The sequence below is a fragment of the Phoca vitulina genome, unplaced genomic scaffold (genome assembly GCF_004348235.1).
Source record: "Phoca vitulina isolate PV1807 unplaced genomic scaffold, GSC_HSeal_1.0 scaffold80, whole genome shotgun sequence".
Lineage (NCBI taxonomy): Eukaryota > Metazoa > Chordata > Mammalia > Carnivora > Phocidae > Phoca > Phoca vitulina.
In genome coordinates, this window is record NW_022589783.1 from 694423 (window position 1) to 721584 (window position 27162).

At 44.6% G+C, this 27162-nt stretch overlaps 1 protein-coding gene across 4 annotated transcripts in view; it reads left to right on the forward strand.

Moving 5' to 3' along the window:
* Positions 1-27162, forward strand: part of PTPRN2 (protein tyrosine phosphatase receptor type N2) — an 814855-nt gene that overhangs the window by 123458 nt on the left and 664235 nt on the right. For 2 of the 4 annotated variants that reach the window (XM_032394360.1, XM_032394356.1), the window contains exon 1: positions 25384-26264. The exons of 1 other annotated variant lie outside the window; for it this stretch is intronic. In XM_032394360.1, the coding sequence (XP_032250251.1) occupies positions 26087-26264 (178 nt within the window). In that variant the 5' untranslated portion in view covers positions 25384-26086. Of the gene's footprint in view, positions 1-25381; positions 26265-27162 lie in introns of those variants that run through there. One more of the 4 variants, XM_032394357.1, reaches the window with a different exon arrangement.

A 27162-nucleotide genomic window follows, 5' to 3' on the forward strand; every position in this document is an offset into this window, starting at 1 on the left:
TCCTGCTTGTGCTCTCTCTCTCTGTCAAATAAATAAAATCTTAAAAAAAAAAAAGTCTCTATCCTCGTCCCCTCCGGACCTTACTCATACCATCTGTTCATCAAGTCCCACTCCCAGAGGGTTTCTTCTGAGAACTCAGGCTCCAGCCTGCTGGCACGGGGCCACCTTGAGCCCTCCTCCCACAGCGGCTGCTGGGTGGCTCCTGTTACAGTCTGTGAGTGGCAGGAACTTCAGCTGCAGTGCAGGGGGCTGTGGCCAGGACCAGGCTGCGAAGGGCAAGGACGCCCAGCTCCCTTGTCCTGCCCGTGGAGCTGACCACAGGTCGGCCGTGCCACCTCTGCAGTGGAAAGGATTTGCGCTGCACACGGTAGGAGTTGCTCTGGGCCTGACGCTTACCATTTCTCATGCCCGCCTCCCGTTGTCTGCTGCGAGTCCTTGCATTCCTAGAAGTGGGCAAAGTGCCCTTGACCCCACGGGCCAGTCTGCTCACACTCTCTCACTGAGCCCTACTCCAGGATTTCATAGCTACTTTTCGGGGGACAAAACAACTCTCACCATTTCATGCGCCTATGGAGAAACAGAACTGTTGCTGTCCCCCCACATGTAAGGCACCATGCTTTGCGGTGTCTGCCCTTGAGTCCTGCTAACAAACCCCGGAAACTTCACCGGCCCTCATGCCTGGGCTTAGTGGGGTTAACGCAGCATCCCTGCCTGGGTCTGCATGAACATCCTGGGAAAAACAATTGAACCAATTCATTTACAAGTCCACATTGACTCCTAAGAATAGTAGGTGTAAGTAGTGCTCTCAGGTCTTGGTTATCCAGCTTCACGTGGAGAACCCACAAGTCAAAGCACGGCATTAGCTGAGATTAAGTGTAATTACGTAAGTGCTATATCTCTTGTGAAGATTATTTTCTGAACGTTGTCTTTGACAGTGAGGATGGCACGGGAGAAGGCTGGATACTTGAGTGGAGACGGGACCCAAACAAACAGTTAAAAATCCCCACAGATATTCCTATTTGCAGAAACAGGTAAAAAAGTGTAATACAGATTAATAATTATTGGAAGTCATTCAAGAGTGATTTTTTTCCTACATAATCCTGTTCTCAAATTATAACTGATTTTTTAAGATCACAAAGTTTCATAACAAAAATGTACTTTGTTTTTTCATTCATTTCCATTTACCCTAAGACAGACTCCCTTTCCACTGGTGTATAAGACAGATGGCCATCCTGCACCTGCAGAATAAGGTGTTTGCTAATGAAGTGGTGGCAGCTAGGGCCAGCATGTCCCTGGGCTGCTTCATCGCTGTCAGGTGCGGAAGCACAATGACTCTCGGAGGGCTTCAGTGTTGGTACAGTGTCTTGTTGGCACGCCTTGTTTTGAGCAGAAGGTGCTGGCTGGCAAAATCCAAAGGGCAGAGTTTTATGGAAACCTTATTTGTTTTTCCATTCTAAAAATAATGTACTTCATTAAAGAAAAAATTGGAAAGTGCAGAAGAGCAAAAAGAAGACAAGGGATTCATGGTTCTATCACTTCATACAACCATTATTACTTTTGACCTTTTTTTTCCCTAGTATTTTTCCCACACTTGGACATGTTTTATGCATTTATAAGCATAGTTGTTATTAGAATTCTGTCTTGAAATTACGTAATAAATATTTTCCCATGTTATTTCATGATCTTTCTAAATATAACCTTTAACCGAGTAGTTTTGGGCCCTAAAATTAATGGGAAAATCACAATTCCCTTTAACTGGAAAAGTCATTCATTGACCATTTTTTAAAAAATTTATTTATTTGAGAGAGAGAGGGAGAGAGAGCATGTGCGTGCACATGCCAGGGGAGGGGCAGAGGGAGAGGGAGAGAGAGAATCTCAAGCAGACTGCCCGCTGAGCAGAGAGCCCAATATGGGGCTCAACCCCGGGACCCAGAGATCACGACCTGAGCCAAAATCACGAGTATGACGCTTAACTGACTGAGCCACCCGGGTGCCCCTCATTCACCATTTTGTGAGGAGACTTTTGTTGAACAAGTATCAGTGCTAGGCTTCTGAATAAAAATGATGGGAAAACACTCTGCTAACTCCACCTTATGGGGGAAGAGGAAAGCTCAGGCTTAAAGAGTTAAGGATAGGGAGGAGGAGAGTGAGCTCTAGAGAGAAGTTCTAGGCAAGCATTAACTCAGTGTTTGTAGTACGGCTTTCATGGTCCTCAACTGCGGTGTCCAGACAAACCTCCATCGTCAGTAGGGCCGTGTTAGGTATGCTGTCCGCCCATCAGTATTCACTTGAGAAGAAATGAAATGTGTAGAACAAGTTGATTATGGGAACATTGTTTATAAAAATGTCACCTTCCAGTAGAACTTCCAAAGAATTGATTAATCCAGAGATAATTAGACAGCTCTGGAGCATAGACACACACACACAAACCTTTCCAATCCTCTCTTGCAAAGATAGCATTGATGTACAAGCTGTAAAATTAGCACACATTCAGAAGACACAGCACCGTGCCACTCAAATACTCTCATACAATTCCTACATAAAATATCAACTAATGTAATCCAGTAGCACATTAAAAGAATACCACGTCAGGACCAACTAGGGGCTCATTCCAAGAATAAAGAATGACTCAATAGTAAGAAGTTAATACAGTTTACCATATTGATGGGTTAAAGGAGAAATACAGGTATTTATTTACAAAAAGATTTGAGAAAATTCAACATCTATTTTTTTTTTTTTTTAAAGATTTTATTTATTTATTTGACAGAGAGAGACACAGCGAGAGAGGGAACACAAGCAGGGGGAGTGGGAGAGGGAGAAGCAGGCTCCCCGCGGAGCAGGGAGCCCGATGCGGGACTCGATCCCAGGACCCTGGGATCATGACCTGAGCCGAAGGCAGTCGCTTAACCAACTGAGCCACCCAGGTGCCCCTCAACATCTATTTTTTGATAAAGATTCTTAATAAAGTAGGAATAGATGGAAAATTCCTTAACATGAGAAGTTTTATAGGCAGGTGGAGAGCTTGATAGAGCAAGTGTTAGAAGCCAGCATAATGACATGGGTTTCAGCATTCGTACATGCATACATGTGTGCACACATGACTATTAGCTGTCAGCTGTTATTTAGCATAGCTTTGGCAGTGCCAAGCCAGGGTTCTCACCCTTGCTGCTGGGCATCATCTGGGAGCTTTTAAGAGCTTCCATTGTCGCCATTCTGCCCCAGGTCAATGGAAACAGAATCTCTGGGATTGAGACCACTGTATTAGCAAATAAAATAAATGTGAAAAATATAAGAGGTATAAAACCCAAAGGAAGAGACAATATGATCATTATTTACAGGTAATATATTTCCAGGCTATATACCTGGAAAACCTAAATGAACCCATTGAATAACTACTGACAGTATTTGGTGGGGTGACTGGTTACACATTTAATGGAGAAATGAGCTTTCCTATATACCAACAACCAACAGAATACATAATGGGAGATGCTTAAACCATCTGGAAATAATCTGAAGAATGTATGTCATGTATGGAATACCCTCTCAAACTCTGCTGAGGGAATTCTGCTTCTGAGTATGGTGACCAGCTTGCAACAGACCAGTTTTACCCTAAAGCTAATAGAAAAGCTGGATAAACAGCAGAAAATTACCCGTGGGAGATACCAGAGAGGTACAAAGATAGCCAAGGTTGCAGGAAGGGGAACCAGTTCAGGTGACCCAGCACCGTTGCATTTGCGAATCAATAATCAATACTGGCAGAGGGATGGCAAAGGAGGAAGCAGCTGCTGGGGGTTTCAGAGTGGTCATTCAGGGTCTTTCAAGGTGTGAAAACTCTGGAGGACATCCTAGGCTTTTAGTCAGGACCTCTGGAGGGCTGGGACTACCTACAGCAGGAGGTAGGTAACCCCATCTCCAGCCTGGCCACAGCAGGCTCAGGTAATCTACCCTGCACTGCTGACTGCCAGAAGTTGAAGAAGAACTCTTTATGGGGTAAAATATCAGCTTGAGCCTCTTCCTTTTTCACACACAATATCAGCATGTGGTCAAAATTGCCATGCCTGTTAAGTGACAGGACCAAGAGAGAACAGGCAGATAGCAGAGACAGATGCAGAGGTGATCCAGGTATTGAAGTCATCAGGCTTTGACACGGAAATAATGGTGATTAATATATTCAAAACAACAGTTGATAAGTGGAGAATTTCAGAGAAGTACAATATATAAAAAAAAAACCCATGGAAATTCTAGCACTGAAGAATGCACTACATGGATTTAGGAATGCAACCTATGGGTTTAATAGCAGATTAGACAAAGTGGAAGTGAATGGGAAGTAGGTCAGAGACCATATCCAGAGAGAGGAAAACATGGAAAAAAATAGAGAGAGAGACATGGACATTGTAAGGAGGTAACATAGTGTGGATTGAAGTCCACAAAGGGGAGGAGACAGAGAATGGGGAGGAAGCAAGTTTGAAGGGATAAAGACTAATAGTTTTCCAAGATGAGTGAGAGACATCAAGCAAAAATTCAAGCATTATGAACCATAAGAAGAACACACATGCGTGTGCGCACACACACACATACACGCACACACACACATACACACACGCACACACACACATACACACATGCACACACACGGGAATGGTATAGAAAAATTGTTGAAAATGAAAATTTAAAAATAAGGCCTAAAAACAGAAGAGGCACATAACCTCCTAGGTTATAAGACTGCATGGGAGAGATTGCATTACTGTCCCATATCTCCCTTTTTACCTGCACACATGCCTATTGCTGAGTAACCTTGTGTGATGGATGGCACTCCTTGCCCACTGTCTTATTCTGGGCTCACCTTCTGGCTTAGCTTGGCTAGTCTGGTGAGGAGGGAATAACAGAGGTGCTGGTCCTGACACTAGGGGCCTCTCCTGCTCACATGATGGTCGTTTGAAGTCCGTGGGTTTTGGGGGTGATTCTTTATGCCGTTGAGAGCTGACTTCAATAGGTAGGGGCAGCCAGAAGATAATGGAATGCTATCTTTAAAGAACTGAAAGAAAATAACTGCCAACCTAAAATTCTATACCCAGAGAAATTATCTTTAAAAAGACAGTGAAATAAGTGGGTAGAAAGTCTGTGGCCATAGAGGGAAGCACAGTGGAGAAGGGCTGAAGAGCCATGTGGAGGAGGTAGACTCACGGACAAATCCAAAATCTCCTCTGAGGGGTATGAGGACAGTTGGATAATTGGCAAGACAGTGTTTCTGGGTCGGAAGGTCTAATATTGTATTATGTCAGTTCTCTCAGAATTACCTTTATGTTTAAGCAATTACAATAAAACATTAAAAAATTCTCTTGGAATTAAGCAAACTAGTTTTAAAGTTCATGTTGAGAAGTACATATGAGGCTGAACAGGAAAGTGATGAAACCGAAATGTTGTTTGTTGGGTGTTGACTGACCATCCCATGCCGCAGTGCTTTATGATGATGGGGTATTCAAACCTGAGTGGTTGTGATCGTAAATAGGCAGACAGATTGAAGGAAAAGAATAGAAAGTCTAGAAATAGACCTGAATGCATATGCGTATTTAGTATATGATAATGATGACATTTTAAATCAGTGGGGGAAAAGATGTATTATTCAGTAATGATTTGGGGACAACTGGCCAGACATTTGGAAAATACAGAGCTGAGTCCCTCCCAAACTCCTTACCCCAAAATAAAATCCAGATGGTTCAAAGATTTAAAGTATAATGGGATTTTATAAGTACTAGAAGGAACTTGGGGGAATTTTTAATAATTTTGAGAAGGAATAAATCTTTTAAGCAAGATAGAAGAGACATCTATGAAAATTTAAAATACACATACTTTTAACTCACCAGCCCCACTCCTACGGAATTACGTGATGAATATGCTTAAGTGTATGTGTAAAGAATCAAATGTAAAATGATTCTTTGGAACATTGTAATAGAAAAACCACGAACATCCTAAATATCCTTCAAATTATGGTTCACCCCGAATATGGAACTGTATATGTGTTGATTTAGAAAGACCTCAAGACATTTTGAATGAAAAACAAAGATGCAGAACAGCTGGGATCCGTATTAGAAAAAAATGAAATTGGACCTAATTTCTTTTAGAAAAGTCAAGTCCTATACACTTAAGTGTGAAAGGCAAAACAATAAAGATTTTTATTTTTTTATTTTATTTTTTTAAAAGATTTATTTATTTATTTGACAGAGAGAGACACAGTGAGAGAGGGAACACAAGCAGAGGGAGTGGGAGAGGGAGAAGCAGGCCTCCCACCAAGCAGGGAGCTCAACGTGGGGCTTGATCCCAGGGTCCTGGGATCATGACCCAAGCCTAAGGCAGACGCTTAACAACTGAGCCACCCAGGCACCCCAAAACAATAAAGATTTTTAGATGCAAATACAATGATTTTGTGACCTTAGTAGAAAAAGATTTTGAAATAGTACATAAAAAGCACTAACCACAAAGGAAAGGATGGATAATTTCAACTACGTTAAAATCAAGAACATTTCTTAATTAAAAAGACACTAAAAAGAGAGTTAAAAAACAAGTAACAGAATGGGAGAAGACATTTTTAAAATTAATTAATTATTTTTGAGAGAGAGAGAGAGGGAGGAGACGGAGGGGCAGAGGGAGGGAGAGAGAGAGAGAGAGAGAGAGAGAGAATCTTAAGCAGATTCCACGCTCAGCACGGGACCCTACCAGGGCTCCATCTCATGACCCTGAGGTCATGACCTGGGCTGAAATCCAGAGTTGTACACTTAACCGACTTAGCCACCCAGGTGCCCCAGGAGAAGACATTTTTAACACTTACCACCAAGAAGTCTCATACTCAAAATATATATAAAGAATCCTAACAAACCATTAAGAAAAGACAGAGACAAGAAAAATTAGCATAATGTTTTAACAGGACATTCTAAGGAGAAAATCCAGATGATTGAGAAATATACAAGATGGTGTTCTCCCTAATTATTAAATTGGAGAAATTAAATTGAAGCCACATGAAATATGGTAGATCAGCTACTCAACTGGCAAAAACTCAAAGTTTACAAATTTTGGATGTTACTGAGAATTGAGCGCATGAGAACTCAGGCCTGGTGGTGGTGGAATAAACAAGGAGTAAAAAGAAGCAAGATGAGCGCAAACACCCGCCCCCCCCCCCCCCCCCCCCCCCGCCGTGTGTGACCAGTGTGTGTGTGTCCTCTGGGAAGATGTTCTGAAGGGTGCCAAGAATCAGTGGGCAGCAATCTGTAGATTGGTTGAGTGGGATAGGAAGAAAATTTATATTTCATTGTAAATTTTTTTTTTTTTTTTGCTGTTTTTTCAATGGGAAAAGAAGTCACCTAAGACTTCTACAATACATATTAAAAACATATAATTTAAAATATTTAAATGGCATGCAGCCTTCCCAGTGTGTATCTCATTGGTACAGTGTTGTGTTTTGCCTTCATGTATGGGGGAGAGAGAATGGAGGGGAACGTTCCTCCACAGCAAGGCTAGGGTCTGCATGGTGGGACTGTTCCGGGACTTTCTGCTGCACGCTGCTGAGGTTGAACACAGAGAGACAATCTACTGAAAGTATTTCTGGACCCCCAACTAAGTTTGCTCTTGGTGTTACTCTTAGCAAGTGTCCTGAAGCAGTACTTCACAGGTGTGATAAGACTGACATAGACCAAAGGGTGTGCTCGGGGTGCCCGTAAGTGCCTGATCTGGACTGCAGGGCCCTGCTTCCTGGGAGAGAGGAAGCTTCCCTCCAGTGTCTGTTTACTGGTTCATTTCAGTGCTTAGCACACTGCTGGGTGGTTCTGTCTGTAAGTTCTGCAGTGATCCAGAGTGGTTGTTCTTCCATGTTCTAAGCAAATGAAACAATTCATTAAATAAACTTACTATGTCTGCATGTTCAGCAGACAGTAATGAACATTCTTACAACTAAGCAGTAGTTTATATCTAAGTTTCCCTTTTAAGGAAGAAAAAATAAAATTCAAAGATATGCGTGCGACTTCATTGTGAGTCCACATGGGAGCCGTATATTTTTCTGCAGGGCTGACCCTGAGAAAAGGGGGTTCTCTTGGTTCCTGTCTGCCTCTCAACAGCCTTTGGTCGCCAATTAATGTAGCACACGTGTGCCGAGCACCCCTATTCCTGGCATTTTGTAGGCAGTAGGATTTAATGTAAGCAGTGGGCTAGCCTTTCTCTGTGATGTGCACGCCAAAGACGGGAGCAGAGGGGAAGCACATCATCTGCCTGTCGCCTCCCTCCTTTCTCCCCAAGCTTTGCAATGCTCATGGCCATGTTCTGAGGTCACCTGGATGCTCCCGAGTCCAGGCAGGGACACAGGTGAGGACCGGTGGCCAGGGAGGTCCTCCCTCCACAGACTGGTGGCTGCACCACGGCCACCTGTGAAACAGCCACCTAGAGAAACTGCCCCCAGCTGACTTTTCAGCCTGTTTCTCACCTGCTGTCGCCTCCGTCACCTCCCGGCCATCCTCTAAATCACACACATTTGAGTTTTTGTTTTAGAAAATTTTAAAGCTGGAGACCAGGGAATGTAAGAACACATCACTTGGTCACAACTGTGTTGGCCCCACGTCATACCCGCAGTAAGACATGTGTGTCCTTGGATGAATATAGGGCTGAGCTGTGGCCGGGACATGAAGGGGGGGGGCCTGCTGGGCAAGCTCTTTCTCACGCAGAGCCGTCCTCCCTGCTGTAGGATCAGTGACTTTGCCAAGTAAAACTTGCCGCTTTTCAAAGTGAGCATGAATAAGGTTGGTTGGTGGGTGTGAATTAGAGGAAGAAGATGGCAGATACTTCTGCCCGCACTGTAAAGGCTATTAGAAATTGGGTCGTTCTGGTTCCATATCTGGAGAAGGAAGTGAAAGGGATGCGTGTGGTAATAATAATGAATAATTTCCCTGCACTGCCATCACTTTGATCTGTCTCGCCCAACGCAGCATTTGAGGTTGGTCCTAGCTCTGCCATCTTCATTTTAATACCAACTATAATACAGCTTTGAAAACCTAATAATTTAGGAACAAAAGGAGGTTTTAGTATTTCTGTCTGCTGGGAAAATCACAGAGGGTTAAATGATTATAAAAATGATTTATAGGTCACAAGTTTAGTTTGTTGTTTGTTTATTTAAAGTGGGCTCCATGCCCAGCACGGAACCAAACGCGCTCGAACTCACGACCCTGAGATCAAGACTGAGCTGAGATCAAGAGTCAGATGCTTAACTGGCTGAGCCAGTCCCGTGTCCCATGGTCACAAGTTTCCATGACTACTGAAAAATACACGTCTTGTTAATAGTTTCCTTAAGGTGCTACCGCTGCCGAATTGCTCAGCCTGCCAACTGCAGAGGAAGAGTCTCTGTCATCACTGGGCTGTTTCACTGTGTGACCATAGGGCTGAATTTAGAGAGAACCAAGCGAACAATCTAAATCCCCTGATTCGCCTAAGCCGAAACCTTGTCAGCTCAGGTTCCACTCCTTTGCAGTGTGGACTTAGGCAGAGCCCATGTGTGTCTCTCTGCGCGTGGGGACCGGCCCTGTGTGTTCGTGGGCCCTTTGTCACCGCAGGGTTGTATGTAACCCCAGGGACGGGGCGGAATACGAAGGTGGCTTGCTTTCCGTGTCCCAGGGGGTGGAATGTGCTGCGTACTGTTTTCTGTGGAGCCTTGCTCTTTCAGGAGCCGTATCTCAGGATGTTGGACAATCGTGCAGCTTCCATCAGAATTGTGGTAGAATCACAATTCCTCACTTAAATGTTCTGGTGATGGGTGATGGGGAGGGAGAAGAGTCAGATCACGGCGGTGTTTTCTTCTGGCAATTCCAGCAGCTTCAACTTCACGCGTGCCGCCTTTTCCCGTGGCTCTCCACCCAGCTTGCTTTTGGCGTAACACATTCATTTTAAGCAGACTGAGTATATCACAAGGTATCTGTTGCACATGCTCAGCTCAGCTGTCTGCTCGCAGTTCATCTGGAAGATTCCCATGGATTTAGTGCATGGGCTTAGAACGTGCACCTGAGAACGGGGTTGGGGGGTTCCTCTTACTGGAAACGTGCCCCCACGCCCAGTGACCTGGCGAAAATGGAGTTCACGCGTTTGTTTCCCGGTGTTGGTTAGTTGGGGGAAGAGAAGGGAGAGAAATTGGTTTTGTTTTTCCTCTGGTGTGACTGTCCCTGGACCATGGGCTTGCCCTATTGCTTGCCACACTTAGAGGGTTCCCAGAGGTCTCAAAAAATGAAAGCCCCTTGTTCATGGCACCTTGACATGTAGGCAAATGGTGGAACACTGAGGGAAACCAGCCCTGGGTGGATGGCATGGGCCGCTGAGAGACTGTGATCTTCTGCCAAAATGCAGAGGCCAGAGATCACCTTCTCTCAGGCTTCTCCCTCGATGCTCCCCAACACCTGGGAAACCCATCTTAGCATTAGACCTGCTTCTGGGCACCAGACTAGGGAAAGGGATTGAAGGTGAGAAAGGGTCACGTGGCAGGGATGGGTTACCTGGGGGAGGAGGTCACCTGAGGTGGGAGGATCACCTGGGGGGGGGGGCATCTGGGGGGGGGCACCTGGGGGGGAGGGGGCACCGGGGGGGAGGGAGGGTCACTGAGGGCGTCACTCTGAGGAGAGGGCTATAGATGAAGAGCTGGGATGCAGGTCAGAACATATCTTCATATCTTTTGTTTGGTCCCACAGAAAAGACCCAGAAGCAGGGCTTTTCTGAGACATTTTATTGGCAGACACCTTGATAGTTGTGTGAGGTTATTATTTGTCTTTTCATTTTAGGTTTAACCTGGATCCAGACAGAAATTGGTATTCTTATCTAAGCAGTTCTTATCAGGGTCTTGGCCTGAAAATCACAGCCTCCTCAGAAGCTTGCCCACTCACTGGGGTGAGAGAGGTGTCTGCCCAAGAGCTTGGGGGGGGCAGAGGTCAGCGCTCAGAAGAAGACGTTGTTAAAGGGCATTGGGCTTGGGGGCGCCTGGGTGGCTCAGTCATTAAGCGTCTGCCTTCGGCTCAGGTCATGATCCCAGGGTCCTGGGATCGAGCCCCGCATGGGGCTCCCTGCTCGGCAGGAAGCCTGCTCTCCGTCTCCCACTCCCGCTGCTTGTGTTCCTGCTCTCGCTATCTCTGTCTCTGTCAAATAAATAAATAAAATCTTTAAAAAAAAAAAAAAAGGGCATTGGGCTTTCAAATGGGTGTCGAGTCAGGTTTCAGAGGAAACGCAGATGTAGGTGTTGGGTGGGCACCTGCTCCCTGAAGGAAGGCCTTGTCTCGCAGTTGAAGCTCCAGCTGGGCTGGGGACAGGGAGGGAAGCGACCCAGTGTCCGCATGCTTCAACCCCCTGGCAGCCGGTATGTCCCGCGAGGCCGCCGGCAGTTGTGCCCACCCCGCCCCCAGGCCCAGTGCCGGTGGGAGAAGGGGGTGCAGCATTTCCCAGCGACCCCACTCTTCGCTAGCACGGACCAGTGCAGTGGGAGAGGAGTCGGTGTCCAGGCTGGGGCATTTGAGAGGAAGGGATGGGGCTGCTGTAACGGTTCTGGGACGTTCCCCACCCAGGAGTGGCTGCACTCTCCCCCTCACTGTCGGCCACCCAGACTGCCCTCTGACCTGTCCCCTGAGATGTGACCCCGGGGGCCTCATGCATACCGGACGCTCTGCCACAATCCCAAAGTGATTACGGACTATTGGGATCATTTCCGCCGAGTTTTCCTCTCAGGAAGGGACCCAGCGGGCGGGCTTGCCCAGGTGGGGACAAGTGGCTCCTGATGCCCAGGGATGAAGCATTTGCCCAATCATGGCTCTTTCAGACTAGACTCTGCCTTCCTCCCTCTTCCTCCAGGGGCCTCCCGGCAGCTGGAAGCAGCGTGAGTGCTCAATTATGTAATTAATTTTAACAAGCTCCACAGTGAGATTGACCAGGCGCAGAGAGCAAGCCCACTGTTCTTAAAGGTTTGTGGGAAAAATCTCATTAATTCTCCCTTGATTCATTTGATCCTTTCTCAAGAAATTCAGTTTATCAATTTGCTACAAACCAGTCCCTGGATTTATGGGGAACTCAGGCAGGAGAAGGTGACTTTAAAGCCGTAGATGCCCTCTGTCGAGATCTCCCTCCTGGTGTTATTGCTGCAGATGTGGTGACGGGACGGGCGTCTTCTGTGGCGTCACACATGGGCTTCTGGGCTGACAAAGGCCAGCCTGTCCGATGATCTGGTGTCCGTCTAGTGGGAGACACTCGTTTGTTATGTGCCAGAACAACTGTATGTATACATCCATCCGGCCTGAAAGGGCGCTGTCCTGCTTCAGTAGTTATGTTTTATATTTCTGGGCCAATGCCTTTGATACTTTGTGTTCCTTTTTTCTTTTTCTTTTTCTTTTTTTTTTTTAAAAGTAGGCTCCATGCCCAGGGTGGAGCCCAATGTAGGGCTTGAACTCATGACTCTGAGATCAAGACCTGAGCTGAGACCAAGAGTCAGATGCTTAACTGACTGAGCCACCCAGGCGCCCTGACGCTTTGTATTTTTAGAAATTTCTTTTAATCAGCTAATGTGGGAAGTTTGTGTTTGGACCTGCTCCTCTTCTTGTCTCCCATAAGGTGGGAATAATGGAGTAGATGAAATCTGTTTTAATTTTTTCAACAGTGGAAATGTATTATTTTACTTTCTGATAAAAAAGGAAACATAGATTCATTTCCTTCCATGCCTTTTTCATGTGCAGGTTTCTTATATTTAAAGCATTATACACAATAAAAAAAGGAAACATGCTGAATGGTGACTATTTGGGCAGTACAGAAAGGTATAAGGAATAAGATCAAAATCACCCACTTTATCCTAGAACCCCAAAATAATCATTGTGAAGGACATTTGAGTGAATATCCTTCCCCATGCCTTTCTGGGCACAAAAATGGAATCCTATAATTCTCCAGATTTTTCTCGTCACTTGTAAAAATACAGACTCCTTTACCCTGGTCTGCTGAACAGTGTTCTGCTGGTGGATACTGACAGGCAGTGCCCCGTGTATGGAAATACAGTTACTTATTGAGCCAATCCCCTAGTGATGAAAACCAAGGTTTCAGTGTTTTTCCATTATTCAGATATTAACCATTAATGAGAATCTTTTCTAAGTCCTCGTGTATTTGTGTATGGAAAGGAATGGGTGGAAAATGCTGTGGGTTTCAGTGTTCTGTTTCAGCCCCTTTAGCTGGCATATGATGATGTTCTTAACTTATGTTTGGGGAAACCATCACTCTCAGGTTTTTAACCATGTCGGGTGGTCAGAGAATGGTCTTCTGACTATCACTGTCAATGTTGAGTAAGTGTGGCTGGTGCTGTGCCAGACTCTAATATACCCTTCAGACCCTTCACAGATACCAAGGTCTCTAATTTGGGGCCTTTATGGAAAGCATCTAGCTCTTAGAAGCAGGACCTGGAGGTGTTTGGTGCCTGAATATCAAGCCCTTGGCACATATGTTTGAGGTGGTGTCTTTGCCTACAAGAGGACAGCTTTCTAGTATGGTTCTCCAACTTTGTGGGCTGTGGCCACCCAAGCTCTCTCGGTGGGTTTAATGCATGTTCTTTGTTCTTACAACTGCGTCTGGGGAGAGTGTCAGCTCAGAAGTGACGATATGTTTGAGTACGGGCAAGAAGTTGGCAGGATCCAGTAGGATTCATGCGAGGACATGGAACTAAAGCTGTTTCCTAAGTGATTTAATGCATTACGTGTAGGGAATGCAGGTGGTCCACAGCATGACACCACAGAGTCTGAAACTACCTTTCCCGTGGGCCAATCCTCGTCACTCCCAGGACTCAGTATTTACACTTTGCAAAATGAGCTCCAAAAGATCTAGCCTCCCTGATCTAGCCTCCCTGTGAGTGCTGTGAGATATACTACTTAAAATAAGCCCAGAGGGCTTTGCATATTGGGTACTTCTATTGTTAGTCTTTCAAAACACATCTTGCAATTAATATAAAATTGTTTCTCTATCCTATACTTCCTATATTTATTTAACAGATATTTAATATATATATTAATACACACTAACAATTAATATTTAAAAGAATGAGAGATGACCTAGAATAGGGATTGGCAGATTTTTCTGTAAAGGGTCAGATGATAAACATTTTTTACTTTTAAGGCCAGATAAGGTCATTGTCTCTTTTTCCTCCTCTTTTCTCCTTCTTCAACCCTTTAAAAGGCCCTGTAAGAAGAGAAAAAAGGCAGGGTTGGGTCTGAGGGCTGTCGTTTGCTGACCTGTGATCAGAGCCTCTCCTACAGAGTTGTTGGCAGTGGAAGTTCTGCTGAGCCCTGTGTTACTCAGCTGAACGTCCAGCCTAACCTAAGGTTTTAAAGGGTGTTTTCACACAGTGTGTATTCATATTTGGCAATTTCCAAGAACATTATGATCATCAGGATTGAACTACAGACTTCCCCTCTCTTGGCTGTGTTGACCTAGTTTGCAGCAGAGCAGATTTCCTGCAAAGAACAACTAGAAAACCTGAATAGAAAACAGAAGATGCATATTTGAAGGCATTGGGCAGCTGCTAAAGCAACTGGGATTTGCCTAGATCCAAAAGAGATGGGGCCTGTGGAGAGCCAACATCTGCAAGCTGCTCTTTCCCTCTGGGCATTTGCAATTCTTGGCAAAAGAGGCTGAGAAACTGGGGAGGAGTTGTCGGGGTAAAGGCATGGAAAAGAGAGAGAAAGCAGCAGAGCATTTTGTCCTCCCACACAAAGTGCAGTTCTCCAGATCCTGAAGAGAGGTACGCACCGGAAGAACGTTCAACACCTGTGACTTTCTCCCCTGAGGCATTTGCCTAATTCTTGAGTTGCACAGCTAAAGGCTAATCTGAAGGATATGGAAAGCAGAGCAGAATTTTTGGCAGTCTCTTGATGCCAGAGAGACAAAACTGGAATTCCAGACTTTCTAAGAAAGAGGGGTCAGAACCCACATCCTAGGTCTTAGCTGAGACCCCTGATGAGTCACACCCTAGGTGTGTGGAAAAACCAGAGATAGAATTATCCTTACAATGATGATGAGGGTTAGGCCTTGATTGGATTAAGTGACCTGACCCTAATTTGGCTGCCTAACCAAGGAGGAAGGTAAGAAGATCAAGTCAACCAGGGCCTCTGCAGTTTCATAGGTGATGTCTGGCATTCAGTTGTCAAGGATGAAGGGCCAAGACCAAGACACAAAAACATGGTAAAGAATGCTTATAGTTATTATACTTACCACAATTAAATTTTAAAATAACTGTGATTGGGGCGCCTAGGTGGCTCAGTTGTTAAGTGTCTGCCTTCGGCTCAGGTCATGATCCCAGGGTACTGGGATCGAGCCCTGCATCGGGCTCCCTCCTCCGCGGGAAGCCTGCTTCTCCCTCTCCCTCTCCCCCGCTTGTGTTCCCTTTCTAACTATCTCTCTCTTTCTGTCAAATAAATAAATAAAATCTTAAAAAAAAAAAAATAACTGTGATTGCTATGTCCAAGAAAATAGATGACAAAATAGATTATTTTACCAGGGAAATGGATTTTTTTTTTTTTTTAGAGAGTGAGAGAACAAGAGAGAGAGAGATAGAGAGTGAGTGGGGGGTGGAATGGAGAGGCAGAGGGAGAGGGTGAGAGAGAATCTTAAGCAGGCTCCACGCCCAGTGTGGAGCCCAAGGTGGGGCTCAATCTCACAACCGTGAGATCATGACCTGAGCTGAAATCAACAGTCAGTCACTTAGCTGACTGAGCCATCCAGGCACCCCGAGGGAAATAGATTCTATGAATAAAATAATCAGATGAAAATACCAGCACTGAATTTATAAAGACTTAGTGATGGGTATAGCAGAAGATTAGACACGGCAGGAGAGCAGATCAGTGAAGTGGAAATAGGTCAATAGGAAATAACCAGGCAGAACAGCAGAGCAGGAGCACCTGGCCAGCTCGGTCAGAGGAACATGCGACTCTTGATCTCAGGCTTGTGAGTTTGAGCCCCACATTGGGTGTAGAGATTACTTAAATGAATAAATAAATAAAAACTTAAAAAAAAAGAATAACAGAGCAAAGCTGACAAAAACTCTAGAAAAGAGTATATGAATGTGGGATATGCTGAAAAGGTCTACTATGCATGTCATATAAGTGGAGTCCCAGAATAGGAAGGAAGATGGTGAAGAGGCAATATTTGAGGAGATAATGTCTGAGATTTCTTTTTTAAAACTGAAGAAAGTTTACCAAAGCTTGGATATTAAAAGATCTACTAAGTAGCCATTTTGTAGGTATAGAGAGGTTAAATATTGGTAGTTTCATATGGTTCAACATCATAGAATGAATTCAGATCAAACCACACCTCTGAATATCATAGTAAAATTAGTAAAACTAAAGTTGAAGAGAAAATGTGGAAAGCAACCGGAGAAAATATCTGTCAACCCAGAAATATAATGCTCACTGAAATTATTTTTCAAATATAAAGGTGAAATAAAGACATGCCCAGACAAAACTTGTGATATTGCATTGAGAAAAGACTCTTACTGAAATATTAAGGGGAGTTCTTCTGACAAAGGAAAATAGCTCCTCATAGAAGCAGGAGATGCAGGAAGAAATGGAGAGCAGTGAGAGAGGCAAGTAGGTGGTAAACTCACCCAGGTACTGACTGTGTGGGAGGGACGTGTTCTTAGGTTCCAGCATCATGCTGGATGCAATGACTGTGTTAATGCTGTAATGAGTCAGGGATCCTGTTGTGATTTCTAGGGTGGCCACAAAAAGAATAGCTAGCAAGTAAGGGGAAACAAGGAAGTAATAAAAATACTCAATCAAGAAGAAGGCATAAGGGAGAGAAAAAAAGGAAATGTAATGCAGGCAGAACAAATAAAAAGTCAGTGATAAGATGGAAGGTGCAAACCCCAATACACCAGTGATGGTGTTGAAATTAAATGGGTGGGGCGTACCTAGGTGGCTCAGTAGGTTGAGCGTCTGACTCTTGATTTTAGCTTAGGTCATGATCTCAGGGTTGTGAGATTGAGCCCTGTGTGGGGCTTGGTGCTGGGTATGGAGTCTACTTGGGATTCTGTCTCTCCCTCTCTCCCTTCCCACTTGTCCCCTGTCACCCTGGGCATGCTCTCTCTCTCAAAAAAAAAAGAAATGGGCTAATTTTTTTTTTTTGGATAGAGAGAGAGAGAGAACGGGAGGTTTAGTAGAGGGGCAGACAGAGAGGGAGAATCTTAAGTAGGCTCCACGCCTAGTGTGGAGTCCCAAGTAGGGCTCAATCTCACAACCCTAAGATCATGACCTGAGCTGAAACCAAGAGTCAGATGCTTAACTAACTGAGCCACCTAGGTGGCTGAAAATTAAAGATTGACATTAAAAAACTAAACTGTATTATGTGCTCTTACCAGAGGCCATCTTAAATGTGGGATATAAAAGATAGGAAAATAAAAGAATGGAAGAGGATACCATGAAAACACCTAAAGAGAGTTGGTGTAACTGTACTGGTATACAGAGTCGATTTTAAGGTAGAAGTATGTCTAGAGATAAAAAGAATCATAAAAAAAACCCCTAAGAGTCTGTTGACCAGGAACACACAATATCATAAATTTAATGCCTCTGATGTAACTTCAAAATACATAAAGCAAAAATTGAGAGAATCAAAGGAAAGATAGAAAAAATGCACAATCATGATTAGACTTCAGCATCTCTTTAAATAATTGATGGAACAGACAAAAAAAAAAAAAACCAACAAAAAACAAAAAACCCCAGAAAACCAACCCAAATGTATAGAAGATCTGGAGAATAAGATGAGCAAACTTAACCTAATTGACACACACAGAACATTGCACCCATCCAAATAGAATATGCATTCTTTTCAAATATAATTTTTACTAAATTAAAATTGATCATATGTTGGGCAAAAAACATTTCTAAAGATTAAAATCATTCAAAATGTTTCTGTGACTTGAGGAATTAAGCTAGAAACCCATAAAGTTAATAGAAAATTCCTAAATGTTTGGAAATTAAATACTCTTCTAAATACTCTATGTATCAAAAAGAAAATAGAAATTAGAATATATTTTGAACTGAATGATAATGAAAATACAACATTATAAACGTTGTGAGATGCAGCTAAAGCTACAGTTGGAAGGAAATAATGATCTTAAGCGCTTTATTAGAAAAGAAGAGAAATTGAAAATAATCCACATATCCATCGCAAGCATTTAGAAAAAGATAAGAAATTGAACTTGAAGGAAATAATAAAGAACAAAATATAATGTAGCAGAAAACAAATGTACAGTGGAGAGAATGAACAAAGCCAGTCATTGGCTCTTTAAAAAGATTTTAATATAAATTTATGACAAGATCAGTAAAAAAGGGAAGGACCAAATTACTAATAGCAGGGATGAAAAGTGGGATCACTATAGACCCTACAGATGTTAATAAGACAATAAAGGACTATTATGAACAATTTTGCCTGTAAATTCAGATAAAATGGCAAACTTAGGTATATATATATTTTTCGCTCCGCGATTCAGCAGTTCCACTCCTAGGTATGTACTCCCAACAGAAGTGCATACGTAGATGTACAAAGGATGTGTACGAGAGTGCTCCAGGCAGCTGCGTCCCTAACAGCCCCAAACCGGAAATGTGTCTTACGTGTCCATCACTTACATACAGAGGAATGTGTAAATAAATGTGCTCACACAATGGAATACTATAGAGAAATTACAAAACACCAACTAGTGTTACACAAAAGAGTGTAGATAAATCTCACAAATCTCACAAACACAACACTGAGCAAAGGAGCCAGGGCACACAGAAAAGAGCACACAAAGCGTGATTCCATTTACATGAAGTTCAAATAGTCGGAAGAGGAACTGTGGTGCTGTTATTAAGAGTGATGGTGGCTGAGTGGGGTGGGGTGTGCGTCTGGGTTACGGATCTATGTTTCAATGGGTGTGCACGCTCTGTAAGAATTCATCGGGCTGGATGCTTCTCATGTGTGCACTGCTTGGAAGACATGTTATATTTTAACAAAATGTTCATGAAAATATTTCTCTAGCTGTGGTTCGCTTTCATAACACTTTAAACATATGCCAGGGGCCATAAAAAATATTTTCATAGCTGATCCTCACAGAAAACCTTTGCAGAAGGAGACTCCAAGCGTCAAGTGACCTTCACCCTCCACTCAGGGATGGGGTCTGAGCCAGATCCAGCACCCCAGCTCCAACTCAGTGTGGGTCCGCCACTCCCTGCTCCCTTCAGCACTGGTCTACGTGGGAGGTTTGCTGTTTATAGCTGTCCATAGCTGGATAGGTTTAGGTGCTTGTTTAGGGAACACGTCTACGCTTTCTGAGCACCTGCCCTGTGTCCTGTGTTAGCCGCTGGGCAGATGCTTCTACATATCACTGCTCTTAGTCTGAAGATACTCCTGGAGAACATACACGTTGACTACCTCCACTGAGCCGCACTTTTCTCTTCTCCTTCCTGTTCCATGAAAGTTACACACGGTCTGGGGATTCTGGAAAGTGCATCTCGGTAAAGTCAAGGAGAAAATTCCAAATCCCTGACTGCAGCAATTGGTTCAGGGGAGGTCATGTGACCCATGCTGATCCCGTCAGAGTGATTTGTAGGACTTTGGGAGAATTCTGGGGAAAGACCCCTTTTTCTGGGACAGGAAGGTAGGTGTGAGAGCATGCCACCATAATCACCCAAGGGACGGAGCTAGCAGGTGCCTTCCATGACAGTGGGCTGATCCGAGAGAGGGAAAGAGAGCAGACCACGGGTAACACAGGGGAGCCACTGGATGAAACTCCCCTGGAGTCAGCCCTTTCCTCGGGATTCTTTAGTTAAGTGAACCAACGTATTTCCTGATTTTAAGCTAGTGTCAGTGACATTTTCTCCGACTTGCAGCTGAAAGCATCCTAATTGTTACAGAAATGAAGATTTTGATTAGTTCTGATTTCTTCAAAATCACACAGCTAACAAATAGCAGAGCCGGGGATTAGAGCATGAGTTTTTCTCAGTCCGAGCCCTTTTTCCACTAAACTGTGTCAGCGAAGTGCAAGGAGCTGGCGCTCAGTGAAGTGCTTCTAGCTCATGGGCGCGAAGCCATCCCAAGATAGCTGAGCCCATGTTGAGCCCTGCAAGGATGGCTATGGCACGGAGTGTTCTTGTGAGGTTGCTCAGACTCATTCTCACTTAAACTCATGTAAAACAGACTCCCATCACCGCTCCAGTCCCAGAGACCACTCCACTTGGTAGCAAGGGCCAGGGAGCAGCCTTTGCTGCATTCCTTAGTTGCCATTCAATGTGATTCTCTTGCCTGTTGGATTCATTACAAAGCATTTTAGTTTAAGCAAATTCCATGTTGCACAAGAAAGCTTTTTAACCTCATGTTGTCTTAAGGAGTGCGTTGGCTCGGTCTGGGGAGCATCTTTACGTCTTTGCCCTCTGTGGATCCTTCGTATTCTACCCCCTTGCTCTTTTTCCTCTAAATGATTGCTTTTCTTTGGCTTGACATTTCAGACCCTATTAGCTCACAATCCATGGTATGTTATGGGACTCTGCTCCTGCATCAGTTTGAATTTAAATGGCATTTAAGTGAAAAGCCTGTGTATTTAGTGAAAAATCAGAAAACCAGTCTACCTCCATCTTTCCATACATCTGCATGCTTACAGTTCTGGACTGGAGCATTTTCCTCTCAGACAGGACTCTGCTGTTTGGAAGGGCAGTTTGTGCACACCTGAGCATAAGGTAGCCAGGATAGGACTTCCAGCGGGAATGGGGTGAGACCAGTGGGAGCCGAGTGTGCCTGCGAAATCTGTGGAAGCTGAGGATCAGGACCAAGGACTAGAGCTGATGGACAGCAGACAGGAGGTGAAGATCATTGCGGAGCTGGATGGTGAAGGGTGAGCCTAAGGCAGAAAGCCAGGAGAGCAGGTGAGTGCTGGAGTTCCTGTCAGCATTAAATCAGTGAGCATCATCCTGAGTCTGCAGCAGGAACAGGCACTAACGAAGGACTATGCTCAGTGGCCTCCCTTGAGGTTTCCTGGTGCCCAGCCATCTTCATGGATCTGTTAGAATGTGCCATTGCTTCTGATATAAGTATGTTCTTCCTGGAGACACTGAGCAGCCTGCCCTGCCCTGTTGAGAGAAGTGGTCTTGGCATGAAAAGCCTGTCCGCTGGGCAGGCACCGCCCAAGGCACAGGGATAGCCAGTCACTGACTTGTCCTTGGCATGATCCATGTTACCCACTGAAAAGCATGGACTGGATCAGAAAGCAGATTCTTCAGTAGCAGAGCAACTGTATGAGAATATTATGAGTTAATAACAAAAAGAGCCAGAGCTAGGAGTCGAAGCCTTGGGTCCAAGTACAGGCTTTGTTGCCAAGCAGTCAGGTCACCCCAGAATGGTTCCATCTGATCTGGGGGGGGTTTGTAGAATAGCCCAGTTCCTCCTCCCCACCTTGCCTCTGCTCCTGCAGCAGAGATGTGCTGACACTGGGTGGAGGAGCAAGGGGCTGGGCCGTGAGTGCAAGACGTTTTTGTTTTACCGTAGTTCCTTTTATTGCTATAAATTCCCACTGCTATAGAAAACAGTTGTTTTTATTAGAAAAGACTCTGAGAGAAGTGATTAAGGAAAATGCAAACACAAATAGACTGAATTTTCCCAGCAAAATCAGGAAAGAAAGTTGTAACTGAACTGTGACTCCCTTCCCTTTAGATTTTATCCTTCCTGGCTCTTCAAGTCTGCCACAGTCCATTCAGGGGATTTGCTAATTGAAATTATCCACCTTGGCAAAGTGGAGGCTTGGCAAACTATGAGCAATGATGGATACTGTGTGCCATTAAAAGGCTTTTTAAAAATTATTTTTAAAGAAGTTTTTATTTAAATTCCAGTTAGTTAACATACAGTATAATATTAGCTTCAGGTGTATATAAAATGATATTTATAAAGACTTTTCTAAGGACATAAGGCGACTCTTCTGAAATGATGTTAAATGAAAAAGGGAGCCATACAATTATATAAATAATGTGATCTCAAACATGTAAAGAGTTCCTGAACAGGGAAAAAAAAAAGGAAATGTGCCAGAATGTTAATGGCCGTTCCTCCAGTTGGTGGGTTATGAGTAATTTTAGTTTCCTTCTCTATATTTTCTCTGTGTCCAAACATTCTTTAAAAGAACAACCTAAGTGACTCTCAGGAAAGGCTTTTTTAAGGGTCTCACCACTGCTCTCTTTTTCTGAGCTGTGAAGAACAGACTCTCTTCAGTGCTCTGAATTACACCTTCCCTTTTATATATTCAGCATCCCTATTTAAAAAATTACTTTTTTTATTTTGGCCTGAAATAAAATGCTCGGTTTCCACATCTGTCTTTTTTTTAAATTTTATTTTATTATGTTATGTTAGTCACCATACATTACATCATTAGTTTTTGATGTAGTGTTCCATGATTCATTGTTTGCGTATAACACCCAGTGCTCCATGCAGTATGTGCCCTCTTTAATACCCATCACCGGGCTAACCCATCCTCCCCACCCCCTCCCCTCTAGAACCCTCAGTTTGTTTCTCAGAGTCCATAGTCTCTCATGGTTCGTCTCCCGCTCCGATTCCCCCCCCTTCATTTTTCCCTTCCTTCTCCTAATGTCCTCCTAATGCTATTCCTTATGTTCCACAAATAAGTGAAACCATATGATAATTGACTTTCTCTGCTTGACTTATTTCACTTAGCACAGTTTCATATGTGGCTCCTGTTTAAAGATTCTCAGTGGCTTTGTTGGGTTCCATAACACCCTGTTTAACACTTGATTAGAGGTTAAGAAAACCACTGAAATTTAGAAACCCCGCAGAATTTAAGGCCTAGGCAGATTAGATATTGAGGCACCTGCTAGAGAGGAATAGGATTTTAGTCTCTTTTCTGATGGCAAATCAGATAGGACCCTTTCAGTGTATAATTCCAGGTTCTTAGCTGCAACCCACGGACCCGCTGTGGTCTCTAAAGCTTTTCCTCTGTATGTACTTCTCCAGCAGCACGTGAGGGGTGGGAAGCTCCTGTCGGATCCCGCCCAGCCAGGCTTCCTTCCTCCTGGACGCCGTCTCTGGTTCCACACCTTCTCTCTGTGGGTCTGTACCTTCCCTTCCTTACCTGACATGTCTGCTTGGCCACCTAGTTAGTCCAGCCTACCTTCCCAAGAGGGTCTCTCCGACCTGCCTTCCCATATTCGTGCTGACGAAGCTTGTTGCTCCCCCTCCATGCCCCCAGCGTGCTTGGATGTACCTCCAGGTCAGTATATATCCCTCGTGGTGTCTTGTTGTAACAGTCTATTTCCATATCTATCTCTCTACCACTGTGCCAGTCAGGGTTTCCAGAGAAACAGAATCAACAAGGGGTGTGTGTGTGTGTGTGTGTGTGCGTGTGTGTGCGCGCGTGCCCACCTGCGTGTCTAGAAAGAAATTTAGTTTAAGGAATTGGCTCACGTGATTGTATGGGCATAAGTCCAAAATCTGTAGGGCAGATCTGAGTCTGCAGACTCAGGCAGGAGTCGAAGTCATGGTCATGAGGCAGACTTCCTTTTCCGGACACCTCAGCCTTTGCTCTTCAGACCTTCAACTCATCAGATGGCGCCCACCCACATAATGGATGCCTTTAAAGTCAGTGAAGGTGGTTGGGAATCACATTTGCAAGACAACATCACAGCTACATACCTATATTCGTGTTTGTACTGGGTGTGACAGCTTAGCCCAGGCACGTGCGTGACTGGCCACCTAGCACTAGCTGTGGACCCTCCAGCAGCCACAGACTTATTAAGGAGGAACCCGGAGGGTCAGGTCTGTAATTAACCTTCATCTCCAGCAGTTCTGGTCCATCTCTCTGCTTTTGCATGGAGCAGTGTGCACTTGGGCACTCAGAGCCAATGTGTTCTAATTACAGATTTTAGGAGCAATAAAGTGTTAATGGGCAGAGTTTCTAAAAATGATGCCCCACTTTGCTCCTTGACTGAATTCCATTATAGCTGAGCAGGAATCAATATGGCTTCTTGTTTTATCAGTGCTTTGTTTCCGCTTGGGTGGCAGCTTAATAAAGCCAAGTGGAGAACGGACTGCCCAGCAAATAGAACTCACCCTGCTGCCCGGGCCTCTGTGTCCACGTGGGGACACTATGCTCAAGGCACAGGCACTCCTGGGCCACGTGTCATTGTGCGTCTCGTCCTGTGTCTTGGGGTGGGAAAGGCTGAGCTGGCATGGTCAGCTGGGGGCTGGTCCCGCAGGTGGTTCCCAGGGCAGTCAGGCCACTTCTAAGCTCCCAGACTTTGAGCATGCTCTTTACGCCCTCCCATTTCATTTTCCTTATCTATAAAGTGCAAATAAGAAATTACTACTTCAGAGGGGAGTGTGAGGATTAAGCGAAATAAAACAAACTATTGAACACGGAAGACTCAATGCGTCCTAGCTGTTTTATGATTAAATTCCAGTCTGGTCTTAGTGTAGTGTAACGTCTCTGCTTCTGGATCTCCTCATCTAGAGGAGGAGGGAGCCAGACTCATCTCCAGGATCCCCTCCTCGAGGAGCGTCCGGGGTGAGCGGAGTGCTCAGTGAAGGGACACAGTTTGGGCCTCACTGATGGGCAGGGGAGGTCACCTGGGGGAGGATCCAGTGAGATCCTCACAAACTTTACTGCCCACTGCTTGAATGTCCAGAGGGTTCTCCGCGCACACACCCCTGAGGCCCCTCGGGCAGGTGTGGCCCGTGGTGGCACCCGCTCCAGGGGCGGCCGAGGCCCCACAGCTGGTGGGGCCTCAGATTGGTTATAGGTTCTCGCCGCTCCTTACCATCGGGTCTCCTGTCTGTTCCTCCAGGTTAGCTCCCTGCTCAAGCCGATCCTTTGTTATCTTAAAAAGTGAAATAAGTTAGAGAAAGACAATTATCCTATGATCTCACTCATATGTGGAAGTTAAGAAACAAGACAGAGGATCATAGGGGAAGGGAGGGAAGAATAAAATCAGACAAAATCAGAGAGGGAGCCAAACCACGAGAGACTCTTAACTCCAGGGAACAAACTGAGGGTTGCTGGAGGGGAGGGGGGGTGGGGTAACTGGGGGATGGACATGAGGAGGGCACATGATGTGATGAGCACTGGGTGGTTTTTTTGTTTGTTTGTTTTTTTAAAAGATTTTATTTATTTCTTAGAGAGAAAGACAGCAAGAGAAGGAACACAAGCAGGGGGAGTGGGAGAGGGAGAAGCAGGCTTCCTGCCGAGCAGGGAGCCAGATGCGGGGCTTGATCCCAGGACCCTGGGATCATGACCTGAGCCGAAGGCAGACGCTTACTGCCCCATGAGCACTGGGCATTGTATGCAACTGATGAATCTCTAACCTCTAACCCTGAAGCAAAAAAAAGAAAAAGAAGAAAAAAAGTGATGGTATTTGAGGTAAATTTGCATAAGGACGCTCACTTCAGGTTTTCTTGTTGCTTTGGGCGGCCTAGCAGAGAAAGAAGCTCTGTCGTGTTAGACTGGAATTCCTGTCCAGGAAGCTGCCCTGTGTCCTACCAGTGCCATGCCCCTTCTCACTTTGTCTTTGGAGAGCAGCCTGGAGAGCATTGTGCCTGTTCGTCTTGTCTTCCTCTCTACTTCCCCTGCAGATGAGATCCAGATACACAAGACCTGAGTGTGTTCAGGCTGGCTGAGCTCGGACGAGGCACCGTGACGGGGTCTGCTGAGCTCGGTCGAGTCACTGACATGGTCTGCTGAGCTCGGTCGAGTCACCGTGATGGGGTCTGCTGAGCTCGGTTGAGTCACCGTGATGGGGTCTGCTTGGTGGTCACCAGGAGGCCTGTGCTTCACACCTCAGGCCTTGCTCAGTGCTGCAGCCACAGGGTTTCACGTGGCATTTGCTGCTTCAGGTGGAGGAGTGGGTGTCTTCTTTTTTCTTATTTCTATCTTCCTTTTATTTGACTTTCTTTGAGACATGCAAGAGTTTGTATATGCATCTGAAATGAGGATCTGGCAGGTTTCAGAATTTTCCAGCTCCCTTCCATGTCCAGATTGGTAATTCGAGAAGTCAGATGGTGTTCTTGGAGCTGCCGCTGAGGGGATTTGCTGATGCCTCTCCATGTGCATATTCCAGTTCTCCCAAACCAAAGCCGCCCATTCCTCCTTCTCCGCACGTGTGGGATGCTGTCTCTGCAGATTGGAAGGCTTCAGTGTTGTAGATTGTTCTTGGTTGCGGTTGAATTTCCTCGTAGGCCGACACAGTTGCCAATCTCTGAGGCAGGATTCGGTAGGCTTGTGAAATTAATGAATTCCAGCAAAACTGCATGTTTTAATGGCACTTCTTTTGTAGGTGCTCTTTGAATAGTGGATTTTACTGGAGTGTCTCTGTGATGAGTCTTGATTGCCGGTGATCAAACTGCCTCCTTCAGGGTAGCCTGGGCTCCAGTCTCAGCACCTCTGCTGTAGGATATTGCATGCAATCTGGTAACGAAGGAGGGTCTAAATTGTTTACAGTTAAGACAGCTTCACTTTTGTACTCCAGACCTTAGGGATGATAGTGATTCTTTACTTTCTCCACAGCTATTGGTGAATATGTGGCAGTAAAATGTTTGATCACTGCTTCTAAGTGTAAGAATTTTAGATTTCAGTTATCTCCCATTTATATCAAACAGAACATATGGGTCTCAGAGCAGCACAGAACATATTGGAGACAAACCCAGCAATTTGCTCCACTATTCAGCTTCATTTTTTTTTCCACTTTCATGGAAACCATAAGATTGTTTTTGTGTTTCAGATCAAACATGTTTTTGAGCAAAGAGTACATTACCCAGCTGTCCTAAAAGCCATTACTTATCACTGTTCAAATTTAATCTGAGCCATCTGTTACATTTCTTTCTTTCCATTTATTTTTGAGGCCCATCACGGGAAAGCTGCTTCTTGACATATCTCACTTGGAGAAACTACAAAAAGGAAAATATGTTAGAAACTTTAGATAACATTTTGTCGATGCATTTTGCATAAATAATTAAGTTCTATTCCACTTAGGATTCAATAACTCTATGCTCTTACCCCAATTTAAAATAAATTTGAAGACTCCAAGAAACAAAATGAATTTTCTATTAATATTTGTTAATGGGGTGGGTCTCAGTAATATGCAACAGGTTAAATTCTTCCTTTTAATTGTG